This window comes from Castanea sativa, chromosome 2 (genome assembly GCF_040712315.1).
Source record: "Castanea sativa cultivar Marrone di Chiusa Pesio chromosome 2, ASM4071231v1".
Taxonomy (NCBI): Eukaryota; Viridiplantae; Streptophyta; class Magnoliopsida; order Fagales; family Fagaceae; genus Castanea; species Castanea sativa.
In genome coordinates this window covers 13,779,261-13,798,655 of record NC_134014.1, presented here as the reverse complement: position 1 = coordinate 13,798,655, position 19,395 = coordinate 13,779,261, and the positions used below count along the sequence as shown (strand labels likewise).

Below are 19,395 nucleotides of genomic sequence, written 5' to 3'. Positions count from 1 at the left end.
CTACCTATGATTTGTTGTAAAAATATTGTAAAAATATTGTGGACGTAGCCCTTTTCAAAAAAAACACAAACACAAACACAAACAAAAGATAACGCCGTTAAGTAGTTGATCGCGTGCTTTTCGGGTCGGTTTAATTCGGGTATTTTTGCAATTGAACCCGACCCGAATATTTAGTGTATATATAATATTCGGGTCCTGAGTCTTGACGGCAAGTCCTAGTTGAAAAAGGGTAGTGAGTTTATTTGATACTTCTCTCTCCGATCTCCAATAACCGTAGAGGTATCTCTCTTTTTGTGTGTGTTTAATTTAGTTGGTTATCATTCTTTGATCTAACTGTTTAGTCTTCTATTTTTGTAATCGATGTTATACTCTTTGTTTTGTAAGGAATTCTTCCTTATATTCACAGATCTGTCTGATTGATTAGTAGTGTTTCCTCGTTTTATGTGTGTGTGTTTAGGAAGGTATGGCAGGACATAGTGAATCAAGTAGAAGAGAGAAGAAATCAGGTGAGGCCACCAATGAAATACCAACCTTCAATGCTGAGAATTTGCAGACTAATATGAAAGCTATCTATTACAGGTTTGTTTTCACAACCCCTCTTATGAAAATGTAACTATTAGTCTAATTCACTTATGCTTTATAAAATAAAAAAGTCGTCACCAATGCACAAAGTTATCATTTTTTGCGGAATCTACCAGAGGTGATTAGTAGGAAGGGTTTGTGTGTGTGTGTGTGTGTGTCTGTGTGTGAGAGAGATAGAGAGAGAGAGAGGAGAACTAAGGCAGGGCATTATTTGGTGTATGAAGTGATTTATAATTTTTTTTTTTTTGTTGCTAAAGTGCGCATTACATTGTCCATGACTTCGCATAGAATAGAATGTGATGAAAAAAATACATATGCCTAATCCTAACTAATTTGTCAAGGATCCATAGCTAACCCCGAATATTTGGAGGCTTGGTTTATTGTCCCTTTACATCCTAAGTTTAAGTTTGGGTGTCCATCAACTTTCAGACCCAACAATTTAGATGCTCGACCATTACAACTATGTTAATGTACTCCATTATGGTCCATCATATATTCATTGTTAACCCACCGATGCCTAAAAATGATGTTTTTAATATTAGTATTTTTCTGTCCAAAACAAAATCATTTCTTTAGATTAACTACAAGATTCTAACTGATGTTGACAAAATGTGCACATTGATATTGTTGTAATATTCAAGAGTGTAAATTACAAGTTTTCATAGTTAAGGAACCAATTTAGAAGCAACCTCAAGTCTAGAGAGTGTAAATTGTATTTTAGCCAAAAAAAAAAAACCAAAGGAAACTTAACACTTAAATTATGTTAAGAATTGTCTTAATAATGCTTGAGGGGATGATTTTTTTTCCCTATGCAATGAGTTTAATGAAAGATTGTTGGTGTATCATATTACATATAGCACAATCGAAATTCTATTTAGGATTTGGTGCCTCAGAGCACCGTCAATGCAACAAAATGTGACCTAAAAATAAAAATGAAAAAATGATTTGCAAGTGTTGTGCTTGTAGGTAGAATCTGAGCATTTAACTTTTTGTGCAGCCGGACTTTTCTGTCAATCATTGGTGGGGTCATTGCTGGAATATTAGGTTTCACAAGCTTGACTGGGTTTATCTTCTATTTCCTTGTCATGGCAATCACTTCAGTTGGGCTAATAGCAAAGTCAGGGTTTTCAATCCATTCATACTTTGATAGCTGGAACCGGGTTATATTTGATGGCTTTTTGAGCGGGCTCATGGTATGTCTCTTTATCTAATAGTGCTTGTTAATATTTTTTTTTCTTTTTTTGGTATAAACTTCCTGATGTGTTACCATAGGGCTTAGCTCTTTCATAGCATTTTCTGTCTAGTTTTTGTAATTTTATTTTAAAATGTCGTATTTTGTACTTTGCATTGATTCACTCTTATTTTGACATATTACATCAGTTAAGGGTTTAGAAAAGTGGTAGGGGGGGCTTAACAGTCAACAGGCATGATCTTACTTTTCTAAGATGTAGTGTGCGATTTTCTACATGTTTCTGATTTTTAAAGTGATCCAAACCCGGCTAATTAGAAAATTTCTGAAATTATTTGAAATGTGAGCATAATTCCTTCTAGCCCCCTCTAAAGCAAATAATCTTGTAGGATTTCTTCTATTTGATTGAGTACTCTATTGTTTTTTTCTCTTTTTGCAAATTCATGTGAATGATGTTAGGCCAAGGAAGCTACTTAAGTTTGGTTATAGTTTAATCATGTAAAATATCTGCCTTCAATTATTCTTTGATATTAGTTCATTAAAAAGAGCTTTTCTGTTTCCATGGCTTGCCTGGTTGGTAGTTGCCCAATACATTTTCTTCCAATGATTTATAGAGAATTTTATTTCTGACTGAAGATTTTTCCTTTTTGGCTGAGAATTGATGAAAAAATGTTTATTATCTTACTGACACAGCTTGTCTTATTTGTGCTTGGAGCTCAGAAATTTTGATTACTGAAAAAGATTATTTAATAAATGCTAAATTGAAGAGATTAAGAGAATGGCTTCCTTGGGATATGGCCCAAGGAGGGAATAAAATGAAAGCTGTGGCCATTTAGATGTTGATTTATGTTATGTTACTTGGGACTTATTCATGTATAACATATCAACATTACTGTGTAATTCCAAATTTTTAATGTTTTCTTAACATATTCTTTTTTTCTTTTGCAGTCCTTCGTACTTTTCTGGACGTATCCTTTCTAATACACTGAGACAATTACTAGTAATAACATGGTGTTAGTGTTGAGATTATAAATCAGAACATGGACTATCTAACCTTCTCTATGTGAAAATTTTTCTTGTGCTTTCTAGTGTTGCTAGAATCAACAACCAATTAACAATGTTGGGCTCATAAGGGTGGTGCTAAAGGGCTTTGAGTAAAATTTCTCTAGCAATTCCAATTTCAAAAGCGATGAAAATCAGATACCTTAGGAAGCTCCCAACTCAGGCTGCTTGACGTTTGGCATAATTATTCTGAAGCTTTTTTCCCCCAGCCACATGTCAATCATGATGGCAGGATATAGTGCTAGAGTGCTGGTATCTACTAAAACAATCCTACAGCAATTTCTTGAAGATCCAAAATTATTAGTTCAATTCATTTAGTCTTGTTGCTGATACATTTTTTTGGTTGGTTTATATATATACATATATATATTTTTTACTACTTTCCTTGACATCTGAAGATTTGCTTATGACATGGTACACATATTCTGATGGATTCATTGCTAATCTCGAACGGGAGCAAAGCCATTATGTTGCTGCTGCTGTTGCTACTTCTACTGCTTGCTGTGATGTATCTGCATACCCCGGGAGTTTGGAAATAGCTTTAATAATTTTGTATCCACTTTTAAAAGATTATTATGTGGTTTACTTCAGTCTATCTTCCCTATCCCTTCTCCTTTATAATGCTTATATGGTTGCAGGGGGGGAAATGTGTTGGGGAGGTTGACTGTAGCAGGCAATCTGATCTGCAGGAAATTTTGTATGAAAGCTGCTCTGTAGGCTGGATCACACTTCAATTTTTTTTTTTTTTTAGTACGTAAGACGTCTTTTGAAAAAAAGAAAATTCTAGAATCTCTTAGTGCAATTTGAGATTTGACAATGCTATGGTTGTGCTAAGTCAACTTTGCTATTCGATATTATTGGAGCGACTTTGTGCAACATATCTATTTTTATTTATGGATACGAGAGAATTTGAATCTATAACGTTAGTTTTATAATGATTATTTTTTAATATCATACTTAAACACCAATGAGTTTTAGACAAGATGTGGTCTCACGGTTCTAATTTGATCTTTAAAAAAAATTATAATTCTCCCTTTGGGTGCATTTCAAGCTTTTAAATAGTGGACTCATACTCTCATTTAATGCGAACCACCATTTATAAATGTAGTGATGGTGGTTCCAACTTCCAAGATAATGTTCAATATGATAGAAACTAAGACATGCCAAGGCCAAAAGATTCTTGTGGACGAAGGGTACAAAACAGGTCCTAAGTAAACATGGCGTGATATGAAGCATGGTTAACTTTTCTTTTCTTTTTTTGAGGGGATGATGCGTGGTTAACTTGAGAAGCCCAATGTAGTAATCTATAGAATAAAATCTAAAAGCTAAAGCGTCACTTTGGACTACTTTGATGGGTCCATTCAGTCCACTATGATCTCATTTGGTCCAATTTGGTCTTACTTGATCCACTTTGGTCCAATACAGTCCATTTTGAACTAATTGGACCTTAAATTTATTCTTTTTAGAGCACAGAAGAAACCAAGCGAGGCTAGGAATGAAATACCGACCTTCAATGCTGAGAATTTGCAAACTAATATGAAAGCTGTCTATTGCTTTTTTGTTTTAACAACCCCTCTTATGAAATGTAACTACTAGTCTAATTAACTTATGCTTTATAAAATAAAAAAGACAGTAACCAATGCATAAAGCTCTCATTTTTGCGAAATCTATGAAAGGTCATTGGTAGGTACTAGGTAGGAGAGAGAGAGAGAGAGAACTAAGTCAAGGTATTATTTGGTGTATGAAATGATTTATAATTTTTTTTTATTACTAAATTGCTCTTTACATTGACTGGGTTTATCTTTTATTTCTTGTCATAACAATCACTTCGAATGGGCAAATACCAAAGGCAGGGTTTTCTATCCATTCATGCTTTGATAGCTGGAACCGGATTATATTTGATGGCTATTTGAATGGGCTCCTGGTAAGGCACTCTATCTAATAATCCTTGTTAAATATCCTGTTTTTTTTTGTGTATAAATTACCTGACATGTTTGCATACATAGGGCTGTACCTCTTCCATAATATGACTTTTTTTGTGTTGGCTGCTTGAGCGTGCATACAATGCACGTGGATGTTCAACTTGTTGCAGGCATTTTGCGTGTGGAATAAGATCCAATAATTATTCGTGCATATGAGCAGGCACATACAAAGGTTGAACCATGCGTATCAAAAAACTGTTGCAGAGATGAAGGCCTTGTGATTCGTGAAGATGAGGGAGCTAAGGGATTAACTACACGCAATGTGCTTGCTGGGGACAAATACCCAGTTGCATATATCTCTGTGAGTGCGTGCAGGAGAAGGAGGATTTTGGTGGACCCTTTAGAAGTTTAGATCCACCCAGAGTACATGGGAAATCTCTAATAATTGGATAGGAGATTTGGGGTTCAATCTCAGCATATATCAAAAATCAATTAGTGTTTTAGTCTAATAATAAAAATAACACAATTATCATAAGTAGACCTTGTAGATTAAAATTCTGAATAAAAATAAATAAATAAAACCGTGATAATCTATTGTATTAAACAATTAAAATATCTTAGAATATTTCTAACAAATATGATATATGGATATTTTGATGGGAGGAACAAATAACAATGGTACAAATAAAGACATTACTATTGTTATTCCACTAATAATGATTCTCTTGAATACATTTGGCATGTCATATTCACCTAAAGGCCCTTACTTGTCACCTTTACTAGCCCTATCTTCACTAATGTTGCTGGTTGCTTTTGGTACAACATGCCAAACTACTTTCGGCTCTAAAACCAAATTGATTTCTTCTGGATTTGGCGCTACTGTTGCTCCTAATACCTCTCACCTGATACCCCTCACGGGTCCTGAAAAGTGAATAGTGAATATATATATATATATATATATTTATATAGAGATTGAGTTCAAGTTATACCTGATATAACTTTAAACAATGTTACATCACTCAATACTTTTTAATTGGATGCGAATTTTGACAAATTCACCGTTAGATTACATTATTTTTGTATATTCTTCATGCTTGCAAAATTTCAAGGTGATCAAAGATTAATAGCCATGTCATTAATCAATTGTTTAAATTTAAGTTTTTGTAGTTTAAAATAATACATAAAAGATGAGTTTATGGATTAAATGGTAAATAACATCCAATTGACATGAAAATTTGCATGAATGTTAAGAACATATAGAACATGTAATTCAACGGTGAGATTTTCAAAATATGAATTCTGTAAAAAAATTATTGGGTGGTATAACATTACTTAGAGTTACACCAGGTATAACTTGATGACAACTTTTTATTATCAAACCATGACTCTAATCAGTTTTTGGTATAGGCGAAGATTAAACCCAGACTAGATTTCACCAATTTTATATAGAAACCCAATTTTTATGATAATAATTGTTTCTTTAAAAAAAAAAATGGTTAGATACTATCTTTTCCCCCTTATAGTAAGGTCTTGAAAATATTAGATTAATATGAGACTTATCCAACAAAAATTCAATCAGACAATATGGGGGAAAAATAATTGTAAATTGAAAGGGAATAAATATGAATTTTGATCTATTCTCATTCTTCCTGATTGTCTTTCCTTTATTTCTATCTTTCCTATTTCATCTTTTTCTTTTTCTTTTTCTATAATCATGATTGTCATTCTTGCTTTGTCTGTTTTTGACAAAGGTGCAAGATTTTTGTTGTGTTTTTCCCTTTTCATTTATCCCATATCAACACCGATAAGGATCCTTAATTTTTATGCTTGAAAATATATCCAGAAGCAATTTTGGGACATTTTCATGATAAGAAATATTATAAATGATAATTATGTATCCAGGCATGATTTTGGGACATTTTCATGACAAGAAATAATCCAAAATTATAATTATAATTTTAAAGCAATTTTCTTTGAGATAATTAGTAACTGCCCAAAAATCAAATTTACTTATAGTGTTTTGCTTTATCAGCTTACCAATTTTAATTACATTCACCAATGAAACCATACTAATCCTTGCCAACTAGAAACTCTATATATAGGACTGACGAATTATAGGGTCAATCAAACACACATCACTTGCAAAGAAAGAAGTCAAGACATTATGTCTCTAGCTACTTCCATTGTCACTACAATTGCATTACTTATCCTCTTCCTCCTTCCAAAATCTTATTCTTCCGAAATCACAAAATCTAATTCCTCACTCCTAGAGGTTGATGTTGATCTTTTGGAATTTCCTCTAAACTTAGAGTACCTTGAAGCTGAATTCTTCTTGTATGGCGCTTTGGGTTATGGCCTGGATAAATTTGCACCAAATTTAACCTTGGGAGGTCCAACACCCATCGGCGGTAAACGTGCAAATCTAGGACCCTTTACTAGAGATGTCATTAAGCAGTTTGCTCTCCAAGAAGTTGGACACCTAAGGTTCTATGTCTAATATTTATTTTCTTTCATACTAATGTTAAACATATCACAGTTTTTGACATTGTCATTTCAGTTTGTAAACTTTTGTCCTAAAATAAGTAATTTTTCATCAATTTACATTCTTTTAAATCGGTTTTGTAGCAATTATTGCATCCCTACCAAAGTGCTTATGGCGATACATACTTTCTTGATGCAGGGCAATTCAAAGTACAGTTAAAGGATTCCCAAGGCCATTGTTGAATTTGAGTGCTGAATCATTTGCTAAGGTGGTGGATAGCGCATTTGAAACAAAATTGGTCCCTTGTTTTGACCCTTACAGAAATGGCCTTAACTTTCTCCTTGCATCCTATCTTATTCCCTATGTTGGGCTCACGGGGTATGTTGGAGCAAGCGCCAAACTCCAAGATCCTAAGTCTAAGAGGGTAAGCCTCAAATTTGACAATCAACTTTATCCATATAATTTTTTTTTTCTTGAGAAGAATGAAAGTTACAAATTAGTGATGTTTAAAATAATACAAATTTTACTATATAAACTTTATAAATTGATGTGTAAATAATAAAAAAAAAAAATTAAATATTTATTTATTATGTTTTTAAAATAGCACCAATCATATTCACGGTTAAGTTAGTTTGTAAAGTCTTTATAATAAACTTGACAGTAGTTTACATATATAATATAAAATGAAAATCTTTTAACTTTTTATTGACTTATTGTAATTTTACCACATAAGCTTTTCAAAACTCACATCTTCTAACGTTATTTTTCTAATTAAAAAAAAAAAAAAGAATCAATGACGATTCTCTATAAAACCTTATATATTTGTCTTCCATTAGAATGTGATCATTAGAATATTTTCACTTCACATTTTCTTTAAATAGTAGAATAAATAATTGTTTGAAGAGATAAAAAACACACACATGCAACAAATAGAGATTATCTTAATTTGTTGAACTTCAATCGTGCATTTCACGCGTTATTAACTAACAATACTATAATAATGATGCATGCATGCGTGTGAATGTTCAGCTTGTTGCTGGCCTTTTGGGTGTGGAATCAGGCCAGGATGCAGTTATTCGTGCATTGCTATATAAGTACAAAAATATCAAGGTTAGGCCATATGGGAAAACTGTTGCAGAGTTTACCAGCCGCTTTTCACAGCTCAGGGATAAGCTAGGAAATGCAGGTGTAAAAGATGAAGGCCTTGTGGTTCCTAAGGATGAGGGCGCTGAGGGATTAATTACAGGCAATGTGCTTGCTGGGGACAAATACTCAGTTGCATATGACAGAACTCCCGAGGAGATATTGAGGATTGTATATGGGAGTGGCGATGAGCGCAAACCTGGGGGTTTCTATCCAAAGGGAGCTGATGGTCGTATTGCCAAATCTCATTTGTCTAAAGCTTACTAGAATACTATTGTAGCTATGTGTCACTGATTTCACTGATTTTCAACTACTTTGTGGTCCTATATAAGAATAAGAAGTTTTCTTTATTAATGTGATGAAATGGAATTTTTTTTTTTTTTTTGTGTGTGTGTGTGTGTGTAATCAATGTGTTCAAAAGCTTAGCCCCATACAACCACCTACTTTCTTATAAGGATATCACTTATATTGCAAGATTCATTTTCTAAACAAATTCACATTGACTTGAATAATCTTCTTTTAGATCCTAGACTATGAGAAAATGTCTTATCTTTTCATATTAATGATCATGATGAAAAAAAAATAGTATATTTACAAAAAGGCTTTTTTCAACCTCTTGGCCATAATTTCCCTAAAAAAAAAATTAGTGGAATATTGTATCGATTTAAACTTGAATTTTATGTATTTGTGCTTGGTTCTTTATTTTTTTTATGTGAAGTCAAAATATTCAAGTTTTATTTCTATTAAATTTTGTTTAATTTAAGTCTTGAAAAAAATTTCTGAACCGCAACTGCGAGTATGTGATGACATTAGCATCAATTCTTTATCCACCGTCTCAGATAACCACCCAAATGCATCCTCAAAAACTTGTATTCTCTGCAAACCCCATTTATCAATGCATTATACACTGCCGTGTTGGGTTCAATCCTCATAACAAGAGATTCCTCGCTTCCTTCACCTTACCATGCTTGCACTTGCACAACCCTGACACTACATTCGTATAGCTCACTGCATCAGGAGAGCACCCTTTATTTGTCATTTCTATTATTGCCTTTGAAACAAAGTGATAGCGTGGGGGGTTTTCTACATGTTTCTCATTTTTTTCGTCAGTTTGTTTTTTTGTTTATTTTATTTTATTTTAATTCTTACTACTTTCCTTGACATAAGAAGATTTTCCTATGACATCATTCACGTGTTCTGATGAATTCTGTGCTAATCATGAACGGAAGCAAAGCCATGATGTTGTTGCTGCTTGCTGTGATGTATCTGCATTTACGGGGAGTTTGGAAAATGCTTTTCTGATTTTGTGCCGGCTTTTAAAAGATTACTAGTGGCAGACATATGTGACGATGATTTGATTTTCTTTTTTGGTTTAGTGTAAAATGAAAATAATAAATTAAATTTAGAAGAACTAAGTGTTAGTCTCAAATTTATTCAGCAAAAAAAAAAAGTGTTCGTCTCAAATTCTTCTTAAAATGGCGTGATTATTTTCTAACAAAATATAGTTGACACAATATATTAATTTGTGTAAATTAAACTATCTAGATTTGTTATTTGAAAGTCTTTTAAATTTTGTAAGTTTGTTTTTCAAGGAAACATAATGCAATTTATATTAAATTATTATATAAGGCGAGATATTTTGTAAATAATGCAATATGAGGTTAGAATTTATATCTAGTTCTCCTTACAAATGGTTCATCATCTATATGTCTTGAAGAGAGAGCATATTTAAATAAATCCATCACTTATATTAGAAAAAAAAATTCGAGACTCTTTTTTTTTTGAGAAATAAAATAGGCGTAAATGTACTTTTAGTCCCTACATTTTGGCTTTTATTCATTTTGGTCCCTACGTTTTTATTTCACCACTTTTAGTCCCTAAACTAATTAACGCGTGTTATTTTAGTCATTTCCGTCAGACAACAGCCGGAAATAATAGAAGTGACTAACGAAAGGATTAAAATTTTATTGTAGCATGCCACTTCATATTATAATTTAAAATATTTATTTTTCAAATTTAACAAAAGAAAAAATATGTGTTAATAATTAAAAAAAATAAGAACACACCACAACATAATAACAAGAATAGAAGGTGGAGAAGGGAATTTGGTCGAGCATGAAGAAGATGAAAAAGAAAACATGGTGACTCCACCACCACTTCCTCCTCTTGTTTCTTCTTCTTCTTCAGCTCAGCTTTGATTTCAGCTGTCTTCAAATTCTTACTCTGCTTCTCTGTCTTCAGCGGTGCGTTAGCCAAGCTTTCACAAATGGCTTGGAGCTTAGCGTCCACCGAGGAATAGAGAGGCTGGTACTCACCGAAATCGCTGCCAACGCAAGAGCCATGGTGATGAAGGTTTGGGAAGTTGTGGCAGTTGATTTTGTGGGTAAAAGTGTTGGTTTTGGAGGTGGATCTGGTGGATCTGAGATGGGGTTAGTTGGTTTAGCCTAATTGAACCCAGTTGCTCGAAACCTATAAGGTTTTGAGTCGAGAACCCGTCTGAAAACATGTGGGTCATCGAGGTGGAGCAACCATCTAAGCTTGAAGAAATGGGCTGGGATTGGGTTGGGACTAAGGGAGCTTACGCTGTTGCTGGAACCTCCACTTAGGGCCAAACTTGGGCTTAGGTGGAGGCTTACCGTTGACGAGACGGAAGGAGGAGTCGTCATCGGCGGCGCCAGAGGAAGGGAAGGAGGAATCGTTAGAGAAGTCGAAGACGGAATCAGAAGGGTTCTTAGAGCGATTCTGGTTCTGGTTGTGTATGGAAAATTCTTTGTTTTGTTCTTACTGAAGAGCTTGTAAATTTGAGTTGGTTTGGTTTTATTGATGTATATATAGTGGCTAGATTTGTTTTTCGTTAGGTATGTGAGGTTTCTGTTTGAGCTTGTGTTTAGCAATCCAATCGAAGAGGGAGAAAGGGGCGAAGGGGACGTTGAATTTATGATTTTTTTTTATGGTGTTTTTATGCTGAATTTTCTAGGTTTATGAATTTGGTTTTTGGGTTAATGAATTTTATTTGCTGGAGGTTTCGTTGTTGATTAAAAGATGAGAAAATCTGGGTTTGAGTTGTGATTTCGTATATTTGGGTTTTGTGGTTTGAGAAAATCTGAGAAGATCTGCTGCTAGGTTTGTGTTTGTGTTCTTGCTAGAGATCGATTTGTGTTTCTGTTTGGTTGACAAGAAAGGGCAAGAAAATCTGGGCATGTGTTCTTATGTTTAAAATCTGGATTTATGTTATTTGGTGTTCTTGTTGAACATAGAACTTGATATATTTTTAGATTTTAATTTTGTTTTTTTTTTCAATTTTAAATCTGTTAAAAATTTGATGAGTGCTACAGTAAAATTTTAATAATATTTTAATCCTTCCGTTAGTCACTTTTGTTATTTCTGGTTGTTGACTAACGGAAATGACTAAAATAACACGCGTTAATTGGTTTAGGAACTAAAAGTGGTGAAATAAAAATGTAGGGATCAAAATGAAAAAAAGCCAAAATGTAGAAACTAAAAGTACATTTAAGCCAATAAAATAATTTTATCAAGACTTTAATAACAAAAAAAAAATGTAATTTTATCAAGAACTTACTAACATTATGCTGAGATTGACATAATTGTCAATGAAGCAGCTTCTCTTTCTACACAAACTCTCAAGCATCACTGAATTAGACGAAATGGACTGAATGTATCAAAGTAGACCAAAATGGACCAAACGAACTGAATGGATGGAATGGACTAAAATGAACCAAAATGCTACACTAATGTGACTCAACAGAAACCTAGTAACACTAAATTCTACGTTTCAACTTTTAGATATTATATGGATGTGGTTTACTTCGGTCTATCTTCCTTGTCCTTTCTCCTTTATCATTCTTGGTTGTGAAGGGCAAATGTGTTGGGGTGGTTAACTTTAGCAGGCAATCTGATTTGTAGGAAATTTTGTGTCAAAGTTTCTCTATAGGTTGGATTACAATTGCAACATTTTTGTTTTCTTGTGTAAGATGTTGTGCGTGCCCAATTTTCCTCACTGGATTGGGCCTAATGTTGGGCTCACAATTTATATAGAATGGGTCTTGAATTTTCTACTACGGGTAGCTCATTACTGGGTATCTTAACTGCAACTCTTTTGCCCTCACAAATTTCTCCCCTCGCCCCTTTAAGATCCTCTCTTTCCATGGACAATGCTTTCTCTTGCTTTCACTCTCTATTTTCAGACTCCAAATCACCAACCCTTATTCTACTCAATTCCCCTATTTATAGCTTGAGGTTGGTGAAGTGTTCATGATTACGCTCAAGTCTCACTCATGTGGGTGGGACTCGATTTTATTATTCTTGACAAGGAATATACCACATTGGAAACAATAATAATGGCATTGGAACTGGTTCTAGCCTCCAAAAGGTTGCTTAGCAGTGATCTTTCCCAAGGCAATATCGAGCTACCGAGATTATGAGCAGCTCTGAATAAGTACACCCCGACCAATTCATACTTGATCAGTATGGGCTTACCAAACATTCACTTAACTGAAAAGGGCTTATCATTAGACTTACTCGAAAATGTTTTGGGAGTGTTCGGGCCAAGGCCCAATGGGCTTGGAGCCATATGCCGTACAATAGCCCCCCCTTGATTTGTGTCCAGCTACCGAGAATTAATCAAGGATGCCTTGAAAATACTAGAGGTTCCTCGAGAAGCTTAATCGTCAGTCATTAAATGGACATGACGGTTATTAATGCTCTCTTAAAAGGAGCGTTATGACAGCTTGTCAAGTCTAACCGCAATCATGATCTGACGATTCGTGAATTGAGGCCACACATGTAGGAGTTACAAAAAGAATTTAAAAAGATTTTCCCACTTCTCTTTCATTAAATGCTTTCTCCTTATAAATAGTACCTTTTGATTCTTTATACTACTTTTTACGTCCTCACTCCTTCAACTTTCTCTCTGCAGAGCACATTCTTCCACGCATAGATCCTCCAACCAAGATCACTAATTCCTAGAGCCCACAGTAAGTTTCTTCATTCATTCCTTCTCTTTTTCTAGTCTCTTTTTATCACTCTAAAGTTAGGGATCGGTTTCACACATCTTCTTAACACCGAGGTGTCTTTAGCTAACTTTAGGGCAATTTATGATATTCCTGGAGATGTAGAGGTTGCTTATTGTCAGGAGGGTGATATCTCTTTTCAACAGCGCCCTCATGTAGTTTTTTTTTTTTTTTTTCCTTTAATGGCTATTTTAGAGGGAGGGGTTAGATTTCCCGTAGACCCCCTAATACTTAGTACCCTTATATTTTATGGTTTAGGTCCCGACCAACTCCCCCCTATTTTTTACCAAGTAGTGAGTTGTGTTAACCGGTTAAACCAATTGTACAAGCTACAACTAAACCACCACGATATAAACTTTATGTATGGTTTATGTGGTAACATTAGATTGACTACTACCTAAAAGTTAGGGATGTATGGGTACGGCTCATATTGTGCCTTCCCGACTCTAACAGAAACTCGACAGGAGAATATGTCCAGGTGAGTGGCAACTGGCATGCCAACAAGCTCACCTGACCAACTTCACCCTGTGACGTTGGTCAGTACCGTGCACGTTTAACTTTGTTTACAATATAGTGTGTTTTACTCGTCTTTATTTTTGTTGAAACATGCATTAACCAGCTTTTGCCTTAATTTAACGCAGAAGGCAAAAGGTTTAAGCCGGACATCAGGGTTATGCATGTGAGAGATCTGAATTTTGTGCTTCGATCAAAGATTTTCGTCAACTTTGGTGGCCATCTCCAGGCATCTTAGCTCATACTTGGTTGCGAGTCGGTTTACTCTACCTAGCAACCTTTCGGACAAGCCCTATTGGTGGACAACCCTTTATTGTCGTATATTGACGTGTGGCATCCAAACTTTCTTCCTCCTAACCTAACAGTAGGAGAAGCTCGGGACCTCAGCCCTAGGCTAGTTAGGTCAGAGTCTCTTGTATCGGTGAGGGACGCTTCAGCAAATTCCGTCTTCCAAGGTCATGCTATTCACAGACCTGTTAAAGAGCCAAAAGTCCAAGTTCAGCCATCCGAACAAGAAGCAGAGTTAGTCAGCTCCTCAGAAGTGGAAGCCGAACAAGAAAGCAACATGGTCACCAAAAGGACAATGACTATTGACCAGTTTATACCCAGTGCACACCCGGCGGCACAACAACAACAAACCCAAGGCAGAAATCAACATCCTCCAGCTGCCCGCACTCGGAAAAGGTAGCGCACAGTGGACCAATCACCAAGAGTCTTGGGGGATGCTCACCCAAAAACTCCCCTAGCTTGAGCATCAGGTGGCATAGTCATCTAGGAACCCACTGGTGGCTCCCGCCTAGCCGCACAGGTTGAGTCCGATGTGGCGTCCTTCTCTCACCCAGCTGTGGGGTTGCAGACCATCTTCAGGCTCGAGAATGAGCCTCTTCCTGTGACAGCTAGTGTCAGAAGTTGGGCTCAAAGGAAGGGTGGTCGAGTTGCCTGAAGTTTGGGGCAAGGACGTCAACTCCCTAAGGACGTGCATTTTTTCTTGGGTGGTACCAATGAATCTTTAGCTACCCGGTTGCAGTGGCATATAATAGTGGTAATACACGTTGTTCTTTTTCTAATAAATATATTTATCTTACTTTCTATATATATATATATATATAGATATTATCTTATGTTTGCTGTTATAGTGGTATCAGGCAGCACAATTGGCATATGTAATTGAAGACCGATTAAAAGAGGCTGCCGAGGATGCTGACAGGAAAAATGCCCTGAAGGATGTTGCTGAGGCCACTACAAAAGATAGGGCCAGGTTACAGAGGATGTTGAGAATAGAGCGCAAGAGTATGAGCGGGTTCGGATACTGGCAGAGAAAAGGCTGATTGAGATGGATGTGAAGCTCTAGGGAATGGAGCTCAAGCTGGCAGAAGCGGAGAGTTTGAATTTGGCTCAAGCCAACGAGATTACTAAGCTAAAGCTGGCTCTAGAAGCCTGCGAAGACAAGTGGTATAATGCGGGCTTCACAGATCCTAAGATTTCTGTGGAACCAATTGTCTACCAAGCACGACGACATGGGTTAAGCGAAGGGTGGGTGGCTGCCTTACAAGTGATGGGGTGGCCCAATGATTCCCCGCTGAGGAATCTCGAGCAAATACCCTTCCCAGAGCCTCCCCCCTTCCCCCCAGTTCAAAATCCTACAAATGCCGAAGAAGAAGAGGACACTTCGAGCATGAGGGAGTTGGTGGAAGAGATTGACTCCCATGTGGAGTTGGTTGACCTTGAGATTACCAGTAACCTAGATGCCATGCCACGCATAGCTCCATCTCCATTTCTAGACCCTGCTACCCAACCTGCCGTGGAGGTTCCCACTCAGCCTACTATGGATACCGTTCCATCCCAACCTGAGGACCTGATGGCTTGAAAGAGAGAAATCATTTTAATTTCCCCTTGATTTTTCCAGCGCTTTCTTTATTATATTTACTTTGACTACCTATTATCAAAGAGATGTGGTGTCAAGACTTTCTTTTTACTTTAGTTTATTGAGTCTCCGGGATAGGTAGACAAGACATCAATTTTTATTTAAATTTGTGAACAATTTTTATTAGTATTGCCCTTGTTAGAGATAAATCGTTTCTGCAACATTTTTTACTATGCTCATTGAATGTGATGTAACCAAAATAATGCACGCTTCTAAACTAGTCAAAGGCTTTTGTTCTTTGGTGAAGTGGGGAAGATTTCAAGCTGTCCTTAGATAGAATAGAAGTAGGGTTTCCACATGTTCGGTGATATTAACCGCGCATAGGCTTCTGTCATTAGATAAAATAGGAATAAGGTTTCCACATGTTCGGTGATAGGGATCGAACTAAGAACAGGCTTCTGTCCTTAAGTAAAATAGGAATAAGGTTTCCACATGTTCGGTGATAGGGATCGAACTAAGAACAGGCTTCTGTCCTTAAATAAAATAGGAATAAGGTTTCCACCTATTCCATGATAGGGATCAAACCGAAAACAGGCTTCTATCCTTAGATAAGATAAAACTTAGGTTTCCACCTATTCGGTGATAGGGATTGAACCGAGACTAGGCTTTTGTCATTAGATAAAATAAAGCTTAGGTTTCCATCTGCTTATTGACTGGGATAGAATCGAGGATAGAATTCTGTCCTTAGATAAAATAAAGCTTGGGTTTCCACTTGTTTAGTGATAGGGATTGAACCGAGAACAGGCTTCTGTCCTTAGATAAAATAAAGCTTAGGTTTCCACCTGCTCAATGACCAGGATCGAACCAAGGACAGGCTTCTGTCCTTAGATAAAATAAAGCTTTGGTTTCCACCTATTCGGTGATAGGGATCGAACCGAGAACAAGCTTCTATCCTTAGATAAGATAAAGCTCTTATGTATATTGCATGCACAAACATTGTTCTTTTGCACAGTAGTTGTACATAACTATTAACTCCTATAATTAATGGTAAAATCTTCTCAGATTTTGAACATTCCACGATCGGGGTAGTGGCCTTTTGTCCATTTCTTCCAAGTAATACGCTCCAACTCCTGCAATAGAGGTAATCTTGTAGGGGCCTTATGAATTTGGAGCTAACTTTCTTGCATTGGTATCCCAAGCATTCCCCACTACTTTCCACAACACTAAGTCTCCAACACTAAACTCCCTACTCTTAACATCCTGGTTATATCAACAAGCAAGCTTCTGTTGATACTCGGCCAACCTTATGGTTGCTGACTCCCGGTGTTCTTCTAGCGAGTCTAACTTTTTTTCCATCAACTCTTCATTCTCGGCAGGGGCAAATCTGTTGGGGTTTATGCCCTAAAACCCAATTTATTGGCATGTATTTAATAATTAAATTGTTTAGTTATATGAGACTATCTATAAATGAACTAATGGGACATTATCATAGTCCATGAGATGCATTGTATGTGATTTAGTCACAGAAGATATAAATCACAAGTTCCTTGTAAACTCAAAATGTAGCTCGTAGTCGGTGATGAAATTGGGCGTTTCATCTGCGAAGACTAATAACATATCAACTAAGATGATTTGTCTTGATCATGGAAGTGGAGACTTCTAGTTGGTATGTTGATATGTTTTAAGAGTTAAGACATATTGAACTGGACTGCTGTGAGATTTATTATTCTCCTAATGACTGTCAAATGAATAATAAATCTCACGACTTCTATTTACATCAACTCTAAATCTTGAGAGAATAATGAACCTGATCATGAGATGTAGGTTGCTTTGATATATCAGAAGTGAGATCTATTAGTTACGGTCAAAACATTAGTATGTTGGGCAGCCACATTAAGTGTTGATGGAACATATATTCTTAAGATAGAATTCATAGTCTCTTAATGGAGATACAAAATATTCCCTTGAAATAAGTTTAATGGGCTTAGTTATTCAGAGAGTTGGGTCCAACCACTTTAGTAAGGAGTTGCTAAAGTGTATATTTATGAAATTGGATTTCATAAATATATGATGAATAACATAAAGGATTAAACCGGGTACTCAAGGATTAAGATGTAGTAATCTTCAAAGTAGCAGTCTATATATATGACTTTGTATTACTACGAATATTTTAATGAAGGGGTTGCATGTATAATAAAGTCTTGGGATATAATTTATTAATAAGGCCTAGAGTGCAATTATATTTATATAGTGGTATTAAATAGAATTAATAGTAACTTTGGACTTGTCAAGAGTTGATAGAAAAGCCCAAGACCCATTGGAGCTAGTGTCTTATTGGTCCCTTTTGGTCCCACTCCAAGCCACACACTAAAGCCCAATTGGAAAGGCCCAATAGGCCAACCCAATTAGATAATCAGTTAATTATAAAGGGAGAAACATACAAAATTTTTATTTAAGATATAAGAAATGGTGTGTATGTGAGAGTGAGACACACTTTCATTCTCTCTTTGAAAATTGATTGAGAGACCACACATCTTGGGCCTAAAGTGGAATTGGAGTGAAAATTAAAAGTATTCTCGAGTACTTCAATCTTTGGTTTTGAATTTCACCATACCAAGGTACGCTATCTTGTTCTTAAATTTTAAAATTTACATAGTGCATGTTATCAATCATGAATGAAATAGATCCTTGTTTGTTGCTTCCGCTATGTGTTTTGTATGAGATACAAAACCAGTTTTTCCCTTCAAAATCTTGAAACCCGAGCATTAAAAGGCTTATTTCAGCTGGTATTACCGCTTCCCCGCCGTACATCAGCGAAAAAGGAGTTTCTCCCATAGATCTTCAGGGGGTTGTCTTGTAGGCCCATAAGACTTTCAGCAACTCCTTGGCCCACATCCCCTTAATGCCCTCTAATCTTTTCTTCAACCCATTCATAATTGCTTTGTTCACGGCCTCGACCTAACCATTGCTCTGTGGATATGCCGGGGTTGAATACCTGCTCTTAATACCAAGATCACTACAGAACTTGTAGAAGGCTTTATTGTCAAATTGCAACCCATTGCCAGATACCAAGGACTCTGGGACTCCGAATCTTGTTACTATATTTTTCCATACAAACTTCTTGACATCTACATCCTGGATGTTGGCTAATGCTTTGGCCTCCACCCACTTAGTGAAGTAATCCACGGGGATCAGAAAAAATCTGCAGTTTCTTGTAGCCCAAGGAAACGGACCAATAACATCTAGCCCTTACTATGCAAAAGGCCACGGGCTACTACTAGGATTCAAACTCCCGTCTAGTTGATGTATCAAATGGGCATGCTTTTAACACTGCTCACACTTTCGAACATATTCGGCAGTGTCCTTATGCATCCATGGCCACCAAAATCCCTGGGTCATTACACAGTGGGCCAATATGCATCCCCAACATGACTACTACAAATCCCCTCGTAGAGCTCGTTTAAGAGCTCATCAACCTTGCTTGGTTGCAAGCATTGTAGATACGGTCCCCTGAAAGACCTTCGGTACAAAATACGGTCTGCTGACAACCAATACCGAGCAGCAATTCAGCGTACCTTGTCTGCTTCTTTTCCATTAGTTAGCACTCG

At 36.1% G+C, this 19,395-nt stretch overlaps 2 protein-coding genes across 3 annotated transcripts; both read left to right on the top strand.

Moving 5' to 3' along the window:
* Positions 1-185: 185 nt before the first annotated feature.
* LOC142623273 (uncharacterized) lies at positions 186-3,650 on the top strand. Of its 2 annotated transcripts, none has more exons than XM_075796663.1 (5): positions 186-279; positions 458-579; positions 1,580-1,775; positions 2,720-2,739; positions 3,232-3,650. In XM_075796663.1, exons 2-5 carry the CDS (start codon positions 464-466, stop codon positions 3,260-3,262), a joined length of 363 nt encoding a protein of 120 aa, XP_075652778.1. In that variant the 5' UTR covers positions 186-279; positions 458-463; the 3' UTR covers positions 3,263-3,650. The 2 variants fall into 2 exon arrangements, with proteins under 2 accessions (XP_075652778.1, XP_075652780.1); XM_075796665.1 differs by having other exon boundaries at positions 208-279; positions 462-579.
* A 3,237-nt stretch (positions 3,651-6,887) lies between these two features.
* LOC142623204 (ferritin-like catalase Nec2) lies at positions 6,888-8,771 on the top strand. The gene is made up of 3 exons (XM_075796601.1): positions 6,888-7,239; positions 7,436-7,661; positions 8,267-8,771. Exons 1-3 carry the CDS (start codon positions 6,920-6,922, stop codon positions 8,645-8,647), a joined length of 927 nt encoding a protein of 308 aa, XP_075652716.1. The 5' UTR covers positions 6,888-6,919; the 3' UTR covers positions 8,648-8,771.
* The last annotated feature ends 10,624 nt before the right edge of the window (positions 8,772-19,395 follow it).